The following is a 24,206-nucleotide window of genomic DNA, read 5'->3' as shown; positions in this document are numbered from 1 at the left end:
ATTGGTGCCAATCGAAATAAGTGATTGGGATAGTTACGTGTGGACCAAAGGCCACCAAGGACCATCAGTTAATGGGAAGAGTTTTACTTTACTGAGTAAAGACTGTTGTGATCAACTCCTAGGAACACAGGTGCTACCTGGAACACACAAGATGTTTTTCTTTGATTGGTATTTGTGTGGGATCGGCAAAAATCCCTTTCAGTTCAAGGGTGTGGATTTTCTATCTTATTTGCACAACTCCATAATAAAGGCTGCAGCGGGGTAACTAGCATCAATGGGGTGTACCGGGGGAGATTTCTCTGGGCACTATTCAAGATGGAATATCCCCGAGGTCTCACCTCTGTGAGCAATCTTCTGGTTGCTATTACCTGTCCCACTCATGTTAGCCACAGAGAGCTACATCTGAAGAAGCCATCTCCAGAGTTAGGGGTTCAGAATTCTCCCACAACTAAAATTTCTTCTGTGCTTCCTTTTCAAGTAGAGTCATCCAACCCTTTATTTGGGTGCTCAGAGCTTGACTTGCAAAGCCTGTCCATGATCCCCTGCAGCATAGGTTGAACAATCCCCAAGAGAGGGCGCTGGGAGGAGTCTCCGTCCCAGCAGGCTTCCATCAGCTGCCAGCATTCCTCGTCAAACACCGGCAGACGCTCTGGGCGAACGCCTGGGAAATGGAGAGAGACCTGGTTACCATCAGTACACCTCAAATCAGAAAGAAACTTTGTCGGATCTTCATTGCTTTGGTGCAAGCTGAAGTGACCAAAGCAGTCTGTCTGGGGTCTAAAGCTCTTGATAAAAGCTGACATTTCATCAATGCCACTGAGACATCATTGGGAGCATTGCCAAAGTTGCTCAGGAGACCGTGCACGCTCCCAGAGGATGGCCAACATATTTACTTTCACTCTCTGCAACTATTTGAAAGCAAAAGGAGTAGCCTCCCCTATCAGAAAGCAAGTCCTCCCCACATCCACTCATAATGGTGCCTTCAGGAGCAAGTTCAACAGAAGAACAAGCAGCAAGTGCAGCCTTCTGACCAAATACAAGACTCACTCATCTGAGTTAATCTTTTTCACATGAGAAGGGGAGAGATTATATGGACAGGAACTAAGGACACAAAGTAGTAAAGCATTCCGATACCATGACGCAGCATGAAGGATTAAGCTACCATTAAATATAGTGCTACACTAAACCTACAAAGGCATAAGAGTAAGTTTATATTTTGGGGAAAAACTATCAGTGCATTTTACTCAACATCCAGCCCAACAGTGCCAGCTTCCCCAGCATGCTACACATGAAGCACTTGAACGTACAGATCTCCACTGCCTCCAGAAATTGTAAGGGATTAAACATTCTTTAGGGGATCACGCCTGGCTGGTTCTGGGATCTGGTTTACATCATCAGTGTTGTACTACTTCGCACGGTTTAAGCGGTGTGCTAGCACAGCTCCTGTGCCACTATGGCAAGGAGGTAGTTAACTGTAAGCCTCTTTCTATCCCCCCTAATTTTAGTTAGATTTTCAGTAGAATGTGCTCAAGTTTAACTAGATACACGTTACTCTTTAGACTGCCAAGGAAGCAATACAACTTGTACTTTTACCTTTCAGTTACAAGAGGGTAAAAATGGATTTCCTCATCCACTCTCAAATTTTACTCAAGCATAAAGTAGCAACCAATAGAGTTCAAATACGCCATTTATACCTCTTCTCACATTGTTCCAAAGGTGATCTTTGCTTGCACATCTCTCAAAAGCCTCTGGTAACTTCACATGTCCCGAACAAATGTACCAAAACAGAATGCCAAATGCATAAACATCCACTGAGTTGTCGTACTTTCCTGTGACAAAAATACATTTGATCAGCAGGGCAAACATCATCTTCAGCACTGGAAACTGAGCGGTCTGAGAACTAATTTCAGTGTTCTACTTCCTCCAATTAAAACCACAACTATATTGCCAAAAGGTAAGACTTGTATGAAGCCTAATAACATAACAGAGGGATAAAAGTGAAGACTTTCCAATTCTCAGAGGATTGATACACTTAACCTGTACCAGCAGTTCCCAAGCTGAGGTTCACGGACCACTGAAGGTACTCAGGTGTCTTTCAGAGACTTAAACACCAACATTTGTTAGACTATCGGCTCAGTTTGGCTCTGCTGCTAGCCCAGGAGGCTGATGTTAGCTCCATCAGTCTCTCCATCCAGAGTTTGACCATTACCCATTTATAACAAGCTCACCAACTGAGTAAGAAGAGATTGAGCACAGTGAGTGCTCAGGCAAGGCTAAGCCAACGCTCACCCCTAAGATCACGGTCTATAGCCTGCTAGTCACGACTATTTCACTGGTAGTAGTCAGAATCACCTGAATAATATTTTCTAAATTGAACACAAATAGGGTTGCTTCAATTTGACTGCAATCTTGTCAAAGCAGGGACAGCATCTCAGACAGACCAAAAGGATTCTGGTAAGCGTTGTATGGACCTCTAAGTGCTACTGTAAGATGCTTGCTCAGGGAAAAAAAGGCTTAGAGAGCGTGCCTGCCAGAAGCACAATGCATAGTGAATTTGAACACACTCCACAGGTTAGTAACAGCTTGGAAATTCCTTATCTGGTATTATACAAAAAACAGGGGATCCTTTCTGGAGTATTTGCCTAGGAAAGCCAAATATTTCCAGCTTCCTAATAACTAATAACTTAACTTTCCAATTGCAAGAGTGTTAATCATGTCAAGCAAAGTTTATGAATCCCACAGGTCTCTTTCAAGTAAAGAAAGATTTAAGACTGAGACTTAAACTACAGGGGGAAAAAAAAATACATACTATGCATTGTAACCAGGTGGTCTTCTGATTTATTTTAATTATTTTTCCCTCATGAGCAAGTTGAGATATCAATTCAAAGTACTGGCCTTCAAAATTCAAGCTGGAGCGAGACAGTAGTGGATTCAATCAAGAAGCATACCTGTAAAGAGCTCAGGAGCCATATGAATGGGTGTGCCTACAATACTGCCAGACATCATGGCTTCTGGTTTGCAGAACCCCAAATCAGTGATTTTGGCTCGATTCTTTTTGTCAAGCTGTAGAAGAATTCATACACAGGCAGCTGATAACCATACTTCTCAGTTTTAGTATTGTATTTTAATATTAAGGTTTAAAACTCTTGTTTATGTTTGAAGGCTTGGGCATTTGTTCGTAAGTAAGCTTCTCCGATTACTTGGCTGCCCTTGGACCTAGTTAAGCTCAGCAACGAGGCATGCCTTCACTTGTCTTCTACACAGAGGGTGTGGTTTGGGTTTAACAGAACTGGGAACTGGAAGTCCTACTTGTAGCTCAAGCTCTTTTCCTTCAAGAGAAGTCACTCTCCTGCTTGCTTTCCCCCAGGCTTCCTGCCTGAAAATGAGCTGGGGAAACCTCACTGCATGGCTAGTTGTGGCTAACAATACCACAAGGTAAAAGATCCTGTACGAAGAAAGCTCTTACTTCACTTAGAGCATACTTCTCCCTCCCACTAAAAGGGCCTCCTAAGACTTCAGGATTAAGCAGATACAAAAGTTTTCCTTACCAAGACATTTTTAAGCTTGATATCCCGGTGCACAAGTCCCTGACTGTGAAGATAACGGATTCCTTCAACTACATCCAAGGCAATCTGTAATCGTGTTTCTAATTCTAGCCCAGCCTGAAGAATAAACAAACACAGATTTAATTCTTACAAGTGCAAGGTACTTTCGCTTACTTTTATCTGCCAAAACCACTGAAAACTAAGCAATTATAGCTTTGTTTTACAGATCAATAGATATTTAGATGTGATTTTTCTAATGTATATATAAAAAAATGTATATACACATACAGACACAGATTGTTGCTACCTTTAGTCCTGTATAGAGGTCTCTGTGCAACCGTTCCATTATCAGTAAGACGGCAATGCTGGAGCCTCCTCCGTAGCCATAATCTATCACAGAACCATGGAGATGTACGAGCCGCTCGTGTGTCTGCAGAGACCTAGAGAAAGTTCAGCACAGAAAGCTGGTCATTTTTGTATCCTCCCCTCCACCTGAGGTTTGGCCTCACCTTGTAAAGGAAAAATGCCCAATAGCTGCAGCTTTAGCATGATAGTAAGATACACCTACACCATGTGCCATACAGTAAAAACCTCACAGCACCCCACAGTTCTGAGGACCATAGCAATATACAGCCATCTGATCCAATTAAACTCAGGAAAGCCTATTAAAGGTTATAGTACCAAAGAAATACTGTATTATTTCAGCTGTCTGTACTGCAGCACCTGCCTGCAGCTGTTTACTGAAAACGAGCTGTTTTCTGCAGTGCAGACCTATAATTTTCTATTGTGAATTCAGACAGGACCAAGACAGATTGGGAAAGGAGGGATGATTCAACACCAAAAAACAGGGGAGAAGAACTGTTTGCTATCATGGTCTATTAATTCTAATTTACTTTGCCAAATAGCAAGCATTTGAACAGCATAGAAATCAGAGAATCAGATTAAGCCAGGAAGGAGCATGTTTGCCTACCAATCTATGCCTGTTGCATTTTTGCAGTGGCACTGGCAAAAACGTGGTCTTCCTTTTGCTAGAAATGGCAGCTTAGCATTTCATGAGGTCAAGTCACTGTAGAGTAGAACTATAGCAAGCAAGATTCTGCCTGTGCAAGTGCAAATAGTATTTGTTTGCAGCAGGGAAGTTAAGGAGATCCACATGGAATGAGAACAGCACTTACGATACACACCTCATATAGTGAAACTCAAGTGCAAGGTCATTCCAGTGCTTCTCATCAGGAGGAACAACAGATTTCAGCGCACATGGGAAATGCCCTCCCCAGCTGTCACACAGATAGACCACGCCATACTGTCCTCGGCCCAGCTCACGGCCCAACTTTGGTTTGCCTGTAAGGCACAATATCAATTTAGTCAGACATTAAAACATGTTTATTTCTTCCTGTACACTATCAGGCTGGCAGCCCAGAGCTTTTCGTAGGCCAGCAGCTGCACAGTTCAAGGTACTTTGTGTGTCAGATGGAGGCTCACTGAAGTAGCTGAGCGAAAAGCAAAACACCCCTCCTACTCCTTTACACCCACCGGCTGCATCAGAAGGAGGGAGCAGAAGATAATACAGAGAACATCAAACACAATGCTCACCATGTAACAGCACATCCTGGAGGGATCTGCTCTCCAGCGAGAGTCGTGCTAGCCGAGGAGCATGATCCTTCCGCACCTTCAGCCACAGGTCTTCTGTTTTCTCCAGCCTGCCAGAATGGCCATCTTCTAACTGCAAGAGATATCACATATACTCTGTAATCCTGCCTGGTCTGAAGCCCTAGTGTAATGAAGTTGAGGGTCCTTGCACAACTGCATAGAGATCCTACTTAAACCACACCTGGTTTAAAAACGGGACCTTGTACTAGGGCACTCACATCAGCTCTGCCACCTCTACCTATAGAATGGCAGCAGTCACTGCACGAGCTGCTCTTATCTCTGCAATTAAAAATCCTCTTTCCACAGGTGGAAGTGTACAAAACAAGACCTCCTTCTCAACAGCTCCACACACTCACCTGTCGCAGAGAAGCTGCAAAAGCCTCATGGGAACTGTTTAGCCTGGTCCGGAACTGGCTGCAAATGCTCTTGGCTAACTTGGACGCACTGAGGCTCTCGATAGCGTCTTGAGCAACTTTCCTCTTCCAGTCACTGGTGATGGCAGGTGGGCTGACCCATGTAATCCGCTGGATTATCTAGTAAAACAGGAAACAGAATTAAGGCCCTAGCACACAAAAAAAAGCAAAGCATCAGTCAATTTACTCAGACTGCTTAGATACCTTGTTGTAATAACACAAGGTCACCTGCACACAGAATTGGGCTAAATAATTACCTTACAGTAACTACTAGCAATTTAGCAGCATCGATCATAATACTGTTGTACATACACACACTAAGTAAGAGACTTGATTTTTCTGAATATCTGCTTAGTTCATTCTTACAAGCCAGCCACCCTTTCACTACTGACCACAAACATACACAGCGAGGCAGCCACCACTTGGAAAAACACACAGCTGTGGTGCAGCTTGTATGCTGAAAGAACAGGCAGCATCAGCAGTGACCCAGAGACTCAGGAAGAGAGACCTTTCTAAACTGGTGAAAGCTACAGCGAAGCAGCTTTTTGCTGGACTGACACACTGTCAAGGTGCGGAAATCCTAGGTGTCGGTACACACCACTTCCCTTAAATTGTTGGGTGATTAAGATGCTCTGCCCCACCCTTTATTAGAAGCCACAGAAATCCAGGTGCTGCACACCCAGTCTGGATCCTTCTCCCAGGCGGACGGAGGCATGTGAAGGTTTGTTACCACTCAGTCTGGACTGCACCTATTTGGGAAAAATTCTCTTCCTCTCACCCATCCATACAAGGAATCTCAAGAGGGAGAAGGCAGTAATGCTCATCAACAGATCAGAGCAAGAACTTCAGAAAGATGAATGCTTTAACAGACAGAAATTTAAAACAAAGACGCAAGGAAATCTGGACTGCTCTGGAGGGAGAAGAGTGAATTGACCTAAATCAAGATAAATTGCAAAACAAACCAAAAAACCACAAGAAACCCCCAAACCCAAACAAACCACTAGTTACCCAAAACAAACAACAAGAGTTTCAAAATACTGATGAACATTCCTTCGCTGTTTCAGAACAGAAAGAAACCACTAAAGAGGTATTTACTTTAAATTAAGTATTAGCATCCCCAGGAATAAACTATACACACGACTTTAGTGCTGAGTGGGGAAGCAACAGCTTTCCAATGCACTTGCCAAGAGTCAAAACTTAGAGGGCAGCTGTGAACATTCATGTTATTCTTTGCTTTAAAAACATTTCACTACACAGTGACACGTACTAGAAATAAGTGATAAAGATGCCCATACCTGTTTGATCTGTTCCCACAGCATCCTGGTTACTGTTGAGCCAGAGTGGAAAGTGACTTCAACATGATAGGCTGCATTTAGTATCTGGAAAGCAGGGGAAAGATGGAAGTATGGGAACTTTGCAAGCTATAGTCACTATAAAGTTTTCTAGACCCTCTGAACATGAAAAAATGGACGCTATACGGGATACTCCACGATTCACTTGGTTCAATTCATTTATTGTATTAAGCTCATAGGTGTTTTGAGGCTGCAATTTGATTACTACATACAGATTTAAGAAAAGTACTAGGTCTTTAAGTGACTGTTCCCCAGTTTTAGCACCTCCCTCAACGACACTAGACCCACACATACCCCAGGAGCTGTGTTCCTCTGATTTCACTGAGTGTCTCAGTCTCCTCCCACCCTTGCTGGATCAGGATAAAGACAATTATTAAGAATATTCTAGACAGCCATTTAAGCCACCATACCTGTTTGAGATAATTACTTGTGATGTGTACAGAAACATCCTTTGACTTCTCCAAACTCCTTGCAGGATGTACTGAAACCTCCCAAGACTCCTCCAGGCTCTTCAGACATCTCTCCAGAGTCCCTACAAAGCTCTCTCGCAGATAGTCCACTGAACTAATTAACTTGTTGGCAACCGCTTGGTTTAATCGAGAAATAATCAATTCCTGAATTTGCTTAATACAACACTTTATGTCCTTGGAACTAACAGGTTCCCCATTCTCAGGAATGATGATATCTGCACAAAAGAGAAGAAAGAGGCATCTTTTGTATTCTACATATCACTGTTGCAACAATGGCTATCGAGAGCTGCTTTGAGTATTTTGCCAAGAAGCTACAGCACAGCCCCAGTCCAGCCGGCTTCTGCTCCAAACGCTCTCTCACCATTTTGCTCCTTCAGAGTTTCATTACTTTAGATCCAGATGACATAAACTGAAGCCAACAGTGTTTTTAAGTCATACAAAAAACTTGTGAGCAACAGAAGAACACACATACTGACTATTGCAAAGGATTACATTTTTGCCGGTCTGCACGTCTAATGCTACAATGCCAGTTTTACATGAGGTCCCAAACGCAATCCTACAGATCTTGGGTAATTTGGTATTCTGTAATAGAAAGTACTGAACCATTAGAGTAGCTCCAGTAATGCACACCTGGTTACACCAGTTTCAGGGAAGCTAAAAATCGCATCTGACCAAGGTGGAAAATATTCTGATGTTTGCTTCCATTCACCGGCGTTCAAATTCACAGGCTCCTCAAACTCTAACATCTGGCAGACTCTACACAAGCACTCTGTAGCTACTACCGGTTTACAGTGGTACCGTGATGACAAGTCAACTATAACCTCAAAAATTAAAGGGCAGAAGCACAAAGCTGCCTTTCTATCTAAAGAAGTACAGTCACAGAATTCTTCCAGGCCACGCTGCAATCCGTAAGCACTGCTGGATGTTGAATGTTACGGAAGTGATATAACAGCCACACCAGTTACGTGGAATTTTCTTCCTGGTGCCTTGACAAGGTTGATTACCACTTGGTATTTTTAAACAAACACTGAGCAATCACTGCTTATGCACTGTAACCACTCTGAGCAGTACAACATTACTACCAGGAGCTGAAGACCTTGTCTCTGGATTTTGGCCAACAGCCCAGCCTACTTAAAACAAAGCCAGTGATCAGCAGATGGCATTAGCTCCTCAGAATAACATCTTCCTCCTTTTAGGGTATTACTTCAAATACTGATAGCCAACAAGATGCTACACCGAGTACTCTAAGTGATATTTGTCGTGCATATAAACCTATACACACATTTACCGCAGATGTTTTACCTTATGCTGCCCCTAAACAGACTCCTGCACACACAGATTCCTGAACTTGGGCACCGCAGTGCTCCAACCCTGCAAAGAGTGGGGCAGACGGAGTACAGGAATTATCTGTATTATTATACTGGAGCAACAGCAGCCAGGTAGAACTAACACACTTACTGTACCCTTAGCAGATGCTAGTTTGTTGGGGTTTTTTTGCAGCATGCAAATAGGTTAATGTTGCAATTAAAACAAGCTCTTTATGAGGATGACATTTTGCATGGGCACTACAAAGCAAGCATTTCAAGAAACAGGAAAGATCTTATCCATTTCCCACCTGCAGAAGCAAAAAGATCCAGATCCTAACCTGCAGGATTAAACATAATCCATCATTTCTTTTTGTCTCGGGAGATAACACTCCAATTTGAAACTGGGAGGAAGTCAGTCAAGACAAACAAAATTATCTAGAGTTTTTGCTTCTCTCATGCCTCAAAACAGCACTCAATTCACAAAAAATAATTTCTTCTAAACCTATAGCCTAGAGTTATTTCCAATTTTATTTTAAACAGAAAAACCTTTCTCCATCAGCCCAGTGAACTGCATTACCTTAGAAAAGAAATGATTGTTATGGTAAACCTCTGCTTAGCAAGCAGAGAAGAGAGCTGCGGAGTATCAACCTACAAATCTTCACTTTGATGTTTATGACAGACCACATATTCCTGCAGTCAAAATTTGGATAACCTCTCACCCTTTGCAGTTTACACATCATTCCATATGCTTCCAGCTTGTGTGTTCCTGGAAGTTCTGGTACTAGCAGAGGTAGTGAGAATTCTCACATTTCCCAAAACCCCACACTAAATGCCAAGTGTAGGCCTCAGGAGCACAACATGTTGTGTTGTTGGGGTTTTTTTAAATTATTATTTTATTTAAAAGAAAACCTTACCTACCCAGCAGGATTTCATTTTAGGAGGTTCTATACCCAAAAGCCTCATGCAAACCTCTCTCAGGCAAAGAAATCAAGCAGAAAGTACAAATCAAGCCTTCACTGCTAAAAAACTTAAAACAGCTTTTTTTTTCCCCTCAGACAGATTTGTTCCCAAGTCTCAACACATCCACAGAGGCAAAGTTGAGAGTTATTTTCTTCTTCAGCAGAATAGGGAATTAAAGCAGAGAAATAAAATACCCTAACCCAGAACTGTGCAGCAAGCTCGGGGGGAAAAAGTCTGATTTCTAAGAAACCAAGACCTAATATGTTCAGGCCTCTCATTAAAGACAGTGCTTTTTACCCAGGAGATAGTACAGAAAAATTCTTTGTGTATTAGTTCCGAATTTTCTTGCAAAATCACTTTTCTAGACTGCCACTCAACCGTCCCTTAGCAGATGGCAAATTTTACTCTGCCACTCTCCTTTAAAGCCCATAACCTCTTCGCTCCCATTACTCTCCTGCCAGTAGTTACCTTTGAATTCCATATTAGCAGCATCCTCCAAGAGCTCCTCTTTCATATTGCTCAGAGTCTCTACAATCATGTCCTTCATCTCCTCTTGTTTGCGGTTGGCAATGTTCATCAGAGACTCATAGAGCTCATTCTCCTTCTTGCGGGTATACTCCAGCCTCTTGGGGGTGATTTGCAGGTCTCGCTGCATGTCGAAAGCCTGGTTGATGAAGATGTTGAGGCAGCGGCAGTGCACCTCATTTAAACTGGTAGCTGCTTCCACGAGATGCTTCTGAAGCACCTGCCTGGAAAAAGTGCTTAGGAGACGGAGCTTCTCAAACTGCTCCACCAGCATGCTTTGGGCATCGGCGTCAGGACCGGGTGCCCCGCAGCTGCAGTGGTTGGTACTCAGGTACTCCAAGTCCATCAGTTGGCAGTAAAGGGAGGACTTTTCATTACCATTTTTTTGGTGAGAGATCAGGTCAACCCCCAACTCTGGCACTTTGAAGAAGAAAATAGGCAAAGAGAATTTCTCTTTGATTTCGCGCAGTTCATTCTCATCTGATGAAGAAAGTTCAGCCTCGCTGATGGCAAAGATGACAACAGGCAAGACTTGGTTCACATACTCTCCCAAGGTGGCTTCAGCAGACTGGAATCCACGACATGGTGCTACCACAACGTCCACTTCCTAGCAAGTGAAGAAGTAAAAAAGAAAAAACACAACAAAAAACACACCACAAAAGGTTTGTACAGATCCTTGTAAGATCTGATACGTGCAAAAAAGCATTGTAATTCATTGACAAAGCACAAAACCAGAAACATTCAAACCCTTTAGAACAGTTCTGGAGTCTCACATACAGCATCACGCTTTAGCATGTAGCCTACCTGCAAGGCTGACAACAGCCCTCTCGCAGGGATGGGGCCAGACGTGGATTAGTGCCCACTGACTCCAAAACTCTTATTTTGTACCAGGTGCCTTTGAGTTTTAGCCTAGTTAAGAACAAAACTTAGAACAAGTTTCCTGGGTAAGTGCTATCGCAGAATGGCTGTTACTCTCTAGCTTATAGCCACCCCATTTTGCAACAACCTCTCCCATTGATGTTTACCAGATCTGCAGCTCTTTGAGGAGATATTCACACTGTCAGTTTTCAGTGTAGCTTCCAATGGTAGCAAGTACTACACTAGCCACCACTGCCAAAACAAAGGCGGCACAATAACCGGTTCCAAAGAGTTCACAGCCAAAGGACAGATGAGGAGGAACAGATGGTTGTATACAAGATTAGTTATGACTTTCTTCAAATCCAACCAAAAACTAAGAGATGTATTTTGTTTACTTATTTTCTTACTGCATAGTCTGACTGCTTTGGTCATATGCTCCTGCCAACATCACTGCCTACTAGTCCTACTAAAAAGGCCCAGTCCTAAAACCTGCTTCTTTCCCTTCCAAGGAAGGAGACAAGATTCACCTTTGGATATGCGAGAGCAGTGTTACAGTTGCATGTATCACTCTACTAAAATAAGGAAAGAACATGTCGAAGGCTTTGAACTGAAGACAGCATTTAAGTGCCACCTTCCCAACGCATAACAGGGGGCGATAATTAATAATTCTTCAATCATTTTTCTCCACCAGCAAAATGAGACTTGACCAGGTCTCCCGACTGCTCTTTTTGCTAACAGGCAGTCAGTGCTGCCACGGGACTCCCAGGCGCTGAACTCCAACCTGTCCGAAGCACAGGAGGTTGAGCAGAAGGGGATGTGCAGTGCTGCAATATTCACCATGACAGATGACTCACGCCAGGGACTGTAAACAAAGGAGGAAGCCAGTGCTGTCTCTAGGAGACAGGGAGAAAACCAACACAGACAACCGAGTACAGCGTGAGCAACTGGTCCTTCTGTTTCCATAGAGGCCTCTCAGGCTCTTCCAAAGAGCATTAGCAACATTTCTTGCCTTTGTTTTTTTTTGCGTCCTACAGAAGTTTAAACACTGTCTATGCAGCTTCATACTATTAGGGATCAAGTCTCGCTATATGGGGAATACCTGTGACTCACTGGATTCCTGAAATTTTTGAGCTGGTTCTCACAAGGTCACACTGCTATAAACACACTCGAACACTTCTGACAGAGCTGTAAGCATGAAATTGCTGTCAAGTAACTTCATTCATATTTTCCTTAAGTAAAAGGCCTTTTTTAAAATATCAAAGCCCCCCACTTAGCAATCTGAACATCAGATATGCCAATATCAGAGTTACGGCTCTTGCACTTGAAGTATCATGCAGAGGTGCTGTCAACAGCAATGCAAACGAGACAGTTTAAAGAGAACGCCACGCAGACACACTACGTGCTCATCTATGGATTCAGACCTGCAATGCCAGGATGACCACTGCATCCCATATCCCAGAACAAAAATTAAAATCACTGATCAAGCAGGTCTTGACCTACAGCAAGACAAGGGGAGTCTCACTAAACTCATTCAGGGACCACTGAAGTGTGCCATTTTAACTAAGTCAACAGATAATTCCTCATTTCCAAATCAGTTAAGAAGAATTTATTTGCTACATCCCAAGAGGGCCTCGTCCTATTTTGCTAGGCTTCAGGCAGTTTAATCACCATTTGCTTAGTTAACTGAGGTGCTGAGCAGCTAACCCAATTTAGCCAGATTTTTACCCAAACTCCTACCAAGCAAGATTATGACTGAAGGCCCAGCTCAGTCTTCCTCTAAGCCAATTTGAATACTCTGCCTTCCAAGAATAGTCTGTGAATCACTGAAGTCTGACAATTACTGCATTTATTACATGTGATCTAATTTCATTGCCTCCCTATTAATTTGAGTTACATATATACCCCTAGATTCCACTTAGATTTTTTTTTTTTTCCCCCCCCCCCCCCCCGTGGTTTTTTTTTTCTGAAATCTTGCCAGTTTATTCGGTTTCCATGGGGTTCTGAGTCAGAAGTTCAGTAACTCTAATCTAGAGAGAATTCCAGGTAAGAAAACTAAACTACACCTCTGGCTCCAAACATTGCTGTCTTTTACAGAACATAATTGCTTTGACTTTGTGCAACGACCCTGAACCCCACTTGATCAGGGAATTTGTTTTACCTTTGCTGGAAGGGCCAGCCCAAGAAAGTCTGTGAGGTGTACACACTCACGAAACAGCCTGAGAAGCAATGCTCTTTGTCTGACCATGAACTCTTCCCCTGTAAAAGATATATCACTAAGCCAGCAAAACTAGAAATAGAGAACAGATTTCACACAGATGGAAGAATAACCTCATGGTGCTGGCATTTGCAGTATCTTCTACACTCAGTTATGCCAGTGCTACGGGACAGAGGAAGAAGACTTAAGGTATTTGATGCTGGTACGTGGCAGGAGCATCTCAACACACCCCAAAGTAAACCGGTGATACATGGAAGGAAGACCGTCTCAGCCAATGTGAAAGCTTTTCAGTTTTCTGTATTAATGCCACAACCAAACACATTAAAAATGGTCTCAAGAAGGGGATGAGGGCACGTTCTTCCAATTTTTAAGCAGGATGCACATTAAAATAATCACCTAACAGGTACTTAGCGACATTCTTTGCTACCTGTAACAACTACTAATTCATATGACCTGAATCACTGCTATAGTACCTGCAGAAATGCAACAATAAACCCAAACTAATTCAATTCTTCTGTTAGAGCTCATAGAACTATCTTGTATTTCTTCATTCATTTTCCAGCTTTGTCAGAGCAGCTGAAAGTTTTTCTTTCCTTACAAGCCCTGGCTAAAACTTTTCAGCTCGAGACTCAAAGTCGCATGAAGCACAAAGCAAGACAAAGGCACAAAAAAGGAAGCTTTCAGCCCTGTTACCCTCCTCCCATTCAGCCGTACCATCCAGATGAAAACCAATACTTCAGAGAAGTCCATTTCGGCTTCCAGGCACAACTGATAAGATTTAGGGAATGAGCCAACTGTTTACTCCCACTATAAATCTAATAATCTGTCTGGCTAGATGGATTATTCCCCATGACCTAGATGCATTCCTGTGCAGTGTGATCCCCAAGGAATACAGAAGCTTTGCCAAAGTTTTTCCTTCCCTGATATTTTACATTTAAAAATAACTAAGTCCACATACCTATTAGCACAAGGTAGTGTTCTCACAGCAGCCAACCCATGCAAATGAAATTTTTGGCTCCCTCTTCCTCACTCCCTTTTCCGTAAAACAAGTTTTGATTAAAACATCCTTCAGTAACCCAGAAACGCAAGCATGGTCCCATCCTGGATATCAGACTAGAGAAAAAACTCAGGGTGCTCCACTGGCAGTTCAATATTAAGAAGTAGTATATTCTACACTTGTATGGAATTTATCTCCAAGTAACAGTATCCAAATATTAACTAAACTACTTTTAACTTACAAATAACTTAGTCTTTCTTTACTGGAGTAATGGCTAATGAGTTTGGATTTAGCAAACAAGTATCCGCACCAAGCAGCATGATTCAGCATTAAGTGCCTGAACAAATCAGCAGCATGTAATCTAGGTGCCCAAGCCGGGCTGCGCAATTAAGTCTCTCGGTAAGAGATGCTTAGGCCTGAAAAGCTGCACAGCATTCCCCAGGTCCTGAAGTCACCAACAGCTCCTCTGATGGCAGCCTACTGGTAGATAAGTGCCCTCACTAGGGGAAATGAATATGACTTCAAACAGAAATCCACAAATGAAATCCTCATCTCCTGTAACTGTTCAAGTCCAAGGACCCACAAATGTTTCTTCAAACACGAGTAAGGCATTTGAATATCTACAATGTAAGGTTATAATTTAACAAAGTACAACTTGTAAGCACCCTGCTATTGGGAGGGAAAAAAAAAAAAAACAAGCAGATGAAAATACAGGGATTCTAGGTGACAGGTGGGGTAAAATTCATATTGGTTTCCCTTCCCCTCTGCCCAAAAAGGGCTGAGCTCCACCAAATTATTTGGTTCCTAGACAAGTTTAAATCCTTAAACTCTGTACGAAACCCATGTTATTATCAAGATGCAGTTGTTATTAGACTACCGGTTTTGTTTTACAAGTTAAGAAAAAGCAGAAGTTCCTTTAGAGTAGTTCTGCAGACATGTAACTTTGGATAGCGTCCAAAAAACCTCATCCGTTACTGCTCCAGACACATATTCCACTATTTACTGAAGCAGTGTCCAGGACTAGCAGATACTTACTTTTAAAATTTTGTAGGCTTGGTGTATGCTGAGCAGAGCTGGAGAACACACATGAGCCAGAAGGGTGGAAAACCCCAGAGGTGTCTCAACAGGAGGTCAGACTCCTGAAACTTAACAGGAAGCTATCCTGGGCACAATTACCTGCTAAAATGCATCATGTTCTCCTATCAGCCTTAAAAAAAATTGTTCTTCCTTTAGCCCCTTAAATTCATGTAAGGAATCCTTTGACTCAATCTGAAGCTAGCTGTGATTCACCCTCCCTCTCTACTGGAAGAGCTTTTTATTTCACCAACCCTTTTCAAATTAATCTGAGTAGCTGTTTTCATCTGAGTGTCCTAAATATAACCAAAGCCAGACAGAGAGCGCTTTGTCACTCACATGAGAAATCTGAAAGAGGGTTGTAAACTGCAGTATGCCTAAACTGGCCCATATAAAAATGTAACCAAGTAAAATAGATGTAAAACTAAATACTCTTTTATGCATAAGCAAGGCAGGATTTTACAAGCAGAAGATCCAGAACAGGCATTTGCTTTGCAGCACCAGCAGCTGATCTGGTGGTGCTCTTTGGGAAAGCAGTGGATGCCTCACATACAGTTGATACAAACATGGCACTTCTGTTTTCTTTCTGTGAATACTGGAAGCCACAAACGCACTTCAACATAGCATTGACTCTGCTGATCTCATTTGGATAGGCTTAAATTTAGCTACAGACTGGGTTTGTAAACCATGTTTCAAAACAGTGGAGATAGACTGGGTCTTCATTTTTTGCCTATTTACAATCCTATCTCGATTCATATGTCCAGAAAAAAATTACCTTGCTATTTTATTGTTCAGCTATGAAGTTCATACTCTTACTCATGTGACAACAGATCATATTATTTGCACTTAAGCAATTTATATTTAAGAATTAATTATCTATTCCAGATATTTGACTGCCAAACACAATGCTCCAGAAGTAGTATACTGCAATAACAAAGGCTTGACATAGGATATGGAATGCAATGAAAGCTTATAGAAGCTATAAAAAGCTATGAAATACAACCCTCACCTTTATAGATACTTGATAAACACCAAACTGCAACACTTACAGGACAGGAACAGGTTTTATGGACAAGTAAAAGGAAAGTCTAAGCAAGATACTAACAGCATTAGAAACAGCACTGAGAAGAGACTCCCACCTTCTTGTTCTTAACACCTTCAATTTCCATTGACACCACAGAAATATAAAAAGCCACCCTCTCAAATGAACTCGTGTCATTTTATCAGATGTTGGAACCAAGCAGCTTTTTTTTTCCTGACAACAAGCTCTTCAGGACAGAGATAAAAAAGTACATATCCTTGTTATGACAGCTTCTAGCTACTATCAGACAGCAAAGCTAACTCTCAATGACCTTGAAATTGCAGTAAAATTTTAGAAGACACTTGGAGTTACATCTAAGTAAGCTTGGCTTCTGAGATTGATGGAAACGTTACAGAGGAACGGTAATGCTAAGAGTCAACATTGACACAAAAGCACACAAGCATAGCCAGTGATGTCCAATTAAAATCCAAACACCAAACTTCCAGCTTCTCTTTAATTAAAAAAATTCCTATGCTTGAGAGATTGCACCATTAGCTTTATTAGGGACTACAAATGTTACATCTTAAGTTCACTACGACAATGGTACATGGGCACCTAGTTACCTTTAGTAGTGAGTACGGCAGCATGACCTCCAGTTCCGCTATCCGGTGAGCAGGATCTTCACTGTCCCCATGAATTTCTAAGTCCTCCTCTGGTATCGTGTCCCAATGCCCTCGGTGGGCTGCCATCATGTGAACCAGTTCATACTGCTCAGGCAGCGCCAGGCTAATGCGTGTTTGTGTTCCATGCGTGAAACGGATCCGTCGTCTCTTACAATTCTCCTCATTGCTGATTTTGGTGGTAGGGAGCAGCTTCTCACCCAGCAGTATGTTGAGTAACTGGCATTTGGCATTACAGTTCTGGCCAAGAATCAGAAGACAAGGGTGCCAGCTCACAGTCCGCTGGAGATGCTCTTCCTCACGGCGAGGGAAGGAAATGAAATTCTGCCCTGAAATTAAGAACAGACTGCATTAGAACAGGTTGGCTGAACAATAAGTCTCGTATCTCTAAGCCAGCTGAGCACAATAGTTCAGACACCGCTGCCCCACAGCCCACCAAGAAACCCACACAGCACCAAGAATTTGCTTATGTATCCTGAAACTGGTTTCAGCAATTCAGTATTTCTACTGCACCAACACAGAGGTCCACAGTAGGTTGATTCTCACAAAGCTCTTAAGACAATTTCTTGCTGTTCTCCCCACCTATTTCACTGGAAAGCGTTTACACAGAGCTCTCTTCAGCAGGTCAGTGCAAGACTAATGCTAAGCCCTAAAAGTCAAGAGAAAACAGCTGTCAAGGTTGAAACAACCAACGGGCTAATTTTGCCTTGGGTTGGAACAGTGTTTCGCCTTGCTCTGGAGTCCAAGGAGGCCCAACGGGTCACTAAGGCTAACTCTTCCCAAGTTTCGATGGCTTGGCTGTACAGTACGTTCCTGTCACATACCAGAAATAAATTCTATCAACTATGAATCGGTGACGGTTCCACCCACAAACTTAAAAATGTCAAACACTTTGCATCTACCAAATCCCAAGTGTATTACTGCACAAGCTTGTTGACTAAAGTCTAGGATCATTGACATTAAAACAGCAAAACCTCCTTTATAGCCGCAAGGAAAGGCATTCTTGCAAAACAGCTTCTCTACGTGAAGCAGATGACAAGACCAAGTTTGCCGAGACATGGTAGCAGAACTAATAGCCTCTGCCAGCAATTCCCTATGATGGAAATACAGTCACAGCATCTAAAGAAACTGTCACGCTTTCACCAGCCTGGGTAGAGATGAGCGCAAGGGAAGACACTGTCTGCTAGCAGCCAGAAGGTTCCTAGCGCAACCTAAAACACAATAAGAAGTAGCTTCACTCCTTTGATCGCACTAACAGTACACATCTTTCCTAACCTATATAGTTGAACTAAATAGGCACAGTTTGCCATATATTCTTACTGATTTTAAGAACAACATTTAAGCTGCAAAAGCAAATTACTCAACATCTATCTTCTTCAGAGCAGCAGGACTCCCTGTAATCACTCTCCTTACCCATCTTCCACCATCAATTGTACCATCCCACTAAGCATGCCCTTTGAATTCTTAGTCCATGCTGCTGCAACTCCTTGCATTTGCCTTACTACATTAATTCAGCCTCAGTACTGAATTTAGCTTCTCTCTTCTTTTAGAAGTCCTAAATGCAGCTTTTCCCATGCTTAGTCATCTAAGCTGAAGTCTAAGAAGCTTTGCATTACCTTATGCATAGCAACAGAATAATTTTGGTAGTACAAAAAAGATGGATACAAACAAATTCCCCATCTGCTGCACTTCAGCACAATCCCTGCGAGTACAAAACAGCTAGTGTTCCACCGCAGCCAGAGCGCCAGCCCGTGTTCCCAGATCTGAAGGCAGATGGCATCCAAGAATGAAATGGCAAATGGAGACATCAGTCCCCAAAAGAACTGCCAAATCCAAAAGCTATAAACCAATACGATTGCCCTGATATCAGGCAAACTGACAACAACAACAGTTTAAAGATAGAATCAAATACAATACAGCAGAGAAGCACCAGCAGGGATTTTGTAGGGAAAGGTCCTGTTTCTCCAGGGCTTTTAAAATTCTTTTAATGAGTCATGTTCTGGCATCCAAAATTGTTTCAGCATCTCAAGCCACAAGAAAACAAGATACTCTCATATACCAAGATATTCCTCAACACTACTAACCAGATTAAAGATAACATACAACAGCTATTCTAGTCCTCATTCTGATAGCATTCCATTCCTCTATTTTAATTAGAATAATTCAAATCAGGAGGAACACTCCATGTAGCTGGCCATGTCTTAGATCCAGTTTAAGGCTTCTTTAACATCTTGCCTAAGATCTACCTTTCCTTCAAATCTGCAGTCTGGAACCAGGACCGCTGGAGGAGTTCTCTCCCTCAGAGGGGTCCTTCTGTCCCACACAATATTAAGGGGAAATCCTCCCCACACCCCAGCAAGTCCCTCTCCTGGGCCTCCACCCCACACAGCCCCGGACGTTGATCCCCATAGACCAACTGTTTGGAAAAGGTTAAGGGAGACATCACTTCTTGAAGTGTGACTCTTCCTAACTGTTTTTTAAACAAGCCTTTCAAGATCCACAGCCATACCAGAGCGGCTACATCAAGTGACTGAAGGGCAGAATCTGGCTAGCAGCTCACAAAAGATAAAAATCAGCAAAATCCCACAAATAACACATTTAAGCCTTCATCTACAAGATAAAGAATTTCTTTGATCTGGTTACATCTATTGAAACTTCAGCTGGAATTCAGGCTGGCTCTTCAGCTACCGAGCATGAAAAAAGCAACTCAGGAGGCATTATACAGGTCATGGAGCCTTCTCTGCACAGGCTTTTGAAAAGCAAAGAAGAGGCAGATTGCACCTTCTCCTCATTCTGGGCAGCCTCTGAATTTACCGCTTCTTAACACCAGCACAAAATGATTGAAATACAGCAGCTTAGCTGAAATTATTGAATCACAGAACAGATATATAAATACCGCATCTTTAAAACACCTTTCGCCTGTTCATGCACACAGCCTCCCTGTGATCAGCACTTATTCAATAAGTTTACAAGCAGCAATATCGGTAATGAATCCATTACATTTAACAGTATGTTACACAGCGATATTCCAAGTATGTGAAGTGCAAACCTGGAACCAGCACCAAAAGCAAGATTCAACCGTATCATGACAAACGCAGTGCACCATCAAGGCACTCCAATCATGGCAGTGGTTTCAACCCCGCGCATACCTGGATCACTGGATATCTTACAGTGATCTCAAGGTCTCAAAAACCTGACACAAGTTGCAAAGCGATGAAGCTATCACTCATATTTTGCATTGCAGAAAATATATTGCTATTTTTGCACATGAGAATAAGACACAGGGTAAAAACACTCATACCATACTTAATAGGTGATGCCACTAATCTGAACATGAAGAATTCAAGTTTGGAGGAATATGACCTCCTGTGGTATGTAATAAAAAGTAGATTTAGAACTTGGTTACTGAAGAGATATAGTGATATTCCCATATCTGTGTGAGCAGCTCCTGTTTGTGACAGGACTTTTGCCAAAGATCTTAGCTGGTGCTACATACTGTATCCATATACTGTGTCATCTGGAGACATGTGATGAACACTTCAAAAAAAAAAATGGCTGCAGGGGGAGTCCTTAAGCGCGTGCATCCTATTAAGGTCCTTTTGATGAAAGGAGGCCTGTCCAAGAACAAGGATGTCTCTCACCAAGACTCATCTCAAAATTCAGTCCAACACTTGGCAGAAGAATCTTAGGTTGAATTTATAGAATCTGTAGAAGCCCTATGCATTTACTCTCTCCTTTTCAAGGAAGGCCACATACACCACCAATCTCACTTGTCTTTCTATTCCATTTTCAATAACACATGTGAACAACAGTACCTAAATAAGGCCAGACCCTCATACTTCTTACTGCAAATACTGATACCTTTCATAGAAATCCTCACATTTCTATTGTGCTGATGATGACTTGCAGCATGCTTTGACCACAAGACTTACGATTAACACACTCAATTATATAAACCAAGTTTTAGTTCCACCCCACCACACATCTATGAGCATGGTGGAGTTAATTCCAGGAGAACACATGCGACTAATCAATATACCAATATTACCAACCCCCATGGTCTGCAGAACCAAGCTTTGTCTTCAGCTTAACTTGAAGCTTGCTAACAAGCACCTCGTCTCATCTATTTGAGGAGTTATTTCACAAGTACCCTCCCGACCACCTCTCCACACATTATCTAGTCTTAAAACCCATCTTCTTATGTTGACATACCTAACAGCACAATAGGAGTCCTAACCTTCTGAGGATCACAGCAATATAGGCAGAACAGTCACATTTTAACCAGGATATACCCCCTCAGTCAATATAGCATCAGGATGAAAACTCTTCCAAACCTTCTGGTTAATACATTCACCCCCTACAAAATATGTTTATGTATGAGTCATTAGGCCACCAAGCCTAGGGCTTTCCCCCCAGCACACACTTATTAAGATAACACCACAGCTGCCAACCAAGACTCTGGAGACGCTGTGGATATCTGTACAAAAGGTATAGCTCTGTTTACAGAAATTTCCAAATTAAGGCAAAAGAAATATCAAAAACTGTCAGGTGCCTAGGTGAGAGTTCAAATTATTTCAAGCACAGAATGAAGAAAACAACCATAATTCATAGAAAGCAGGGTTTACAGGTTTTTTGTCTTAGTATCTTTACATATTTTAGTAAAATCTGCTACTGAGTCCCTAATTAAGATTTTCTTTTTACAGAAAGTCAGTACAAAACACACTAGCTAACAGCACCAAGAATAAAAAGCTATCAGACCTGTGCAGGCTAAAGCTACAGGATTGTCATAGTACTTCAACAAATCATTCTTAAAAGCCTATTCATGGCAAAGCAGACCTAGAGAACAGACAATATTTTGTTGAATGCTTCAGAAATGCAGACAGTGCAAACAAGACTTTCTCCCTCCCCTCGTAAACAGTAGCTGGAACTCAATTATTTTTTCCCTTGAAGTTATTTCACTTCTCTTGCTATGAGGAGTAAGGCCTGGTACTAAGGCCACAGAGGGAACATTTGGTCAACGGCAATCCTTTATTGACAAATCACACATTGCCTGTCATCTTCTTAAGCAGAGGAGGGTGGGATGTAAAATCAAGCACAGATTTGCTCCCTCAAGTACCCAACCCTGACTGACCCAGCTTACCTGAAAGGTCAGTGGCTACTGCTCAGCTTAGCAGATACTTCAAGGTCTGGTTTTGGACAGAGCAACCCAGGCTGTGCTTTAGGCTGCTTGAATCGCGTTGATTCGAAGGGCAGTCACCCTTCGATGTTGCTATACCAGTGTCACCGGTGTCTCAAAATCAAACCCCTTCACGTTTGTTATGTTTCCAAGACATCTAAATTTACTTTCAGAGTTTATTTTTCCACTTCAGTTGTAGGCAGTAAGTGTCCTGTCCATTTCACTTCCCAATTCCTTTGTATTTCACAAAACATTAGCATTCATGCCTGAACCCACTGCAGAGCACTGCAAAATCTGCAGAACTGTTCAGTCGAAATTCCTCACTTTGACACCACCTGTAAGGAAGATTCTAAGAAAAAGTGGTTCTGAAGTCAGGGACGACAGCGCTCCTTAAACCCTCTGCCACTTAAGATAATCTCCCCATGTTACACGGGGCGGGGGGGGGAAGCTTTATTACCAGCCACTAAGTTTCAGAAATTACTGCAAATGTTATTCAACTAAAGTTTTACAGAAACAAGCAGCTCTGTCCAAACGTGATTATTCCAACAAAGGCAATAAGCAATATCAAGGCTCTCGGTTTTGGGCAAAGACTTGTGTCTTCTCATATCTTAAAATAATAATAAACACAGGTTCACAATTATTTGGCAGTTGACTCACTTAAGAAAACTGTCAGCCTCCATTATTTTACCAAGTCCTGCTCTTCATCCTCTCCCTTCCTCTTTCCACTCCCCTCAAGGCTGCCACCACAACTTCCCACCTTCTAACATGGAGCAGGTTTAACCTGGTCTGTTTCCCAGCTAGAACACATCACCACTTCACCAGTTTGAAAACTACTGATTTAAGTTTTATTTTTAAGAACAGTAAAAATAAAAGAAAGTTTTATTTTTAAGAACAGTCTGAGTCTACACTGTTACTACCATTTGCATGAACAAGCTCTAAAGCAGTCAGCCTTTCCCTTAAGCCCTGATACCTCAGGGCCAGTTGGTAACACATTCAGCAGTAAAATCAAACTGGGTCCCCATCCACAAAGCCCTATAAGCAGACTTTTAAAGATGAAATTGCTATTCAATTAGCAACGTTTTACAAGAAGCAACCAAAGAGAAGACCAGCTCCAGTGGAGTGCTACCATTCAAACAGCATTGAGACACACAGAAAATGAGTGAAACCAACTAGTTCCTACTTCTTGGAAGCCACAGAAAGATGTAAACAAAAAGAAACAGCACATTTTTGCAAAGCAATTCACTCCTATTCTGACAGTTTACGTGGAACACTATTTACACAGACTGACAAAAGAGCTCAACAACACTTCAATTTTCAAATCAGGATTGTAAGCATAAGACAAGCATGGACAAGTATCTTGGACAAGTAGCCAAGAGAGATGACTCATGAGCCATTTGGAAATGAATAAAGAAGATCTTTATATATATTTAATGTCACGCTCAACCCTTCTCACAAGACAGTCTTATGGAAAGACGAAGTTCTGCACATCACTCCCACCAGCAGCAACGTTTGTCAACAAATGACAGACGAGGATAAAGCAGATGAATGAAGCCCGACACTATTCCCCCAGAGCCCCACCACAAACACAGCAACCCCACAAGCCCCCCACTCCCAAGTGCTGCACCCCAGGTGCCCTCCCCTGGGAGCTGGAGGGTTACGAAGATGAGGAGAAGGGAAGGGGTTTAGGAAGACGGAGAGAGGGGCCCTCTCCCCTGACAGCCTCCATCACCCCCTGACCTGCTCACTTCGCCCCACAAAGCTTCTCACAGCCTCAAGACACCTTAGCGGGGGAGGTCTGGGAGCTGCAGAGTGGGGGCTCAGGAGATGAGCAGAGGGGAAGGGGGTTAGATAGGGATTAGGGAGATGGGCAGAGGGGCCCATCTCCCCAACAGCCCCCATCACCCCTTGGCCTGCTCTCTTCACCTCACAAAGCCTCTCACACCCCCACCTCTCCATATGCGCC

At 42.5% G+C, this 24,206-nt stretch overlaps 1 protein-coding gene across 1 annotated transcript in view; it reads right to left on the bottom strand.

Annotated features, from left to right (window-relative positions):
- Positions 1-365: 365 nt before the first annotated feature.
- DSTYK (dual serine/threonine and tyrosine protein kinase) overlaps positions 366-24,206 on the bottom strand; it is a 30,527-nt gene continuing 6,686 nt past the window's right edge. Inside the window, exons 2-13 of the mRNA XM_009888287.1 lie at positions 17,011-17,396; positions 10,166-10,829; positions 7,371-7,645; positions 6,904-6,987; positions 5,552-5,728; positions 5,139-5,268; positions 4,730-4,886; positions 3,853-3,985; positions 3,549-3,662; positions 2,949-3,063; positions 1,695-1,829; positions 366-661 (exon numbers count right to left, since the gene is read on the bottom strand). Coding sequence (XP_009886589.1) covers positions 474-661; positions 1,695-1,829; positions 2,949-3,063; positions 3,549-3,662; positions 3,853-3,985; positions 4,730-4,886; positions 5,139-5,268; positions 5,552-5,728; positions 6,904-6,987; positions 7,371-7,645; positions 10,166-10,829; positions 17,011-17,396 — 2,558 coding nt within the window. The 3' untranslated portion in view covers positions 366-473. The remainder of the gene's footprint in view (positions 662-1,694; positions 1,830-2,948; positions 3,064-3,548; positions 3,663-3,852; positions 3,986-4,729; positions 4,887-5,138; positions 5,269-5,551; positions 5,729-6,903; positions 6,988-7,370; positions 7,646-10,165; positions 10,830-17,010; positions 17,397-24,206) is intronic.

This window comes from Charadrius vociferus, unplaced genomic scaffold (assembly GCF_000708025.1).
Source record: "Charadrius vociferus isolate BGI_N301 unplaced genomic scaffold, ASM70802v2 scaffold266, whole genome shotgun sequence".
In the NCBI taxonomy this organism is placed as follows: domain Eukaryota; kingdom Metazoa; phylum Chordata; class Aves; order Charadriiformes; family Charadriidae; genus Charadrius; species Charadrius vociferus.
This window is presented reverse-complemented; position numbering and strand designations above follow the sequence as displayed.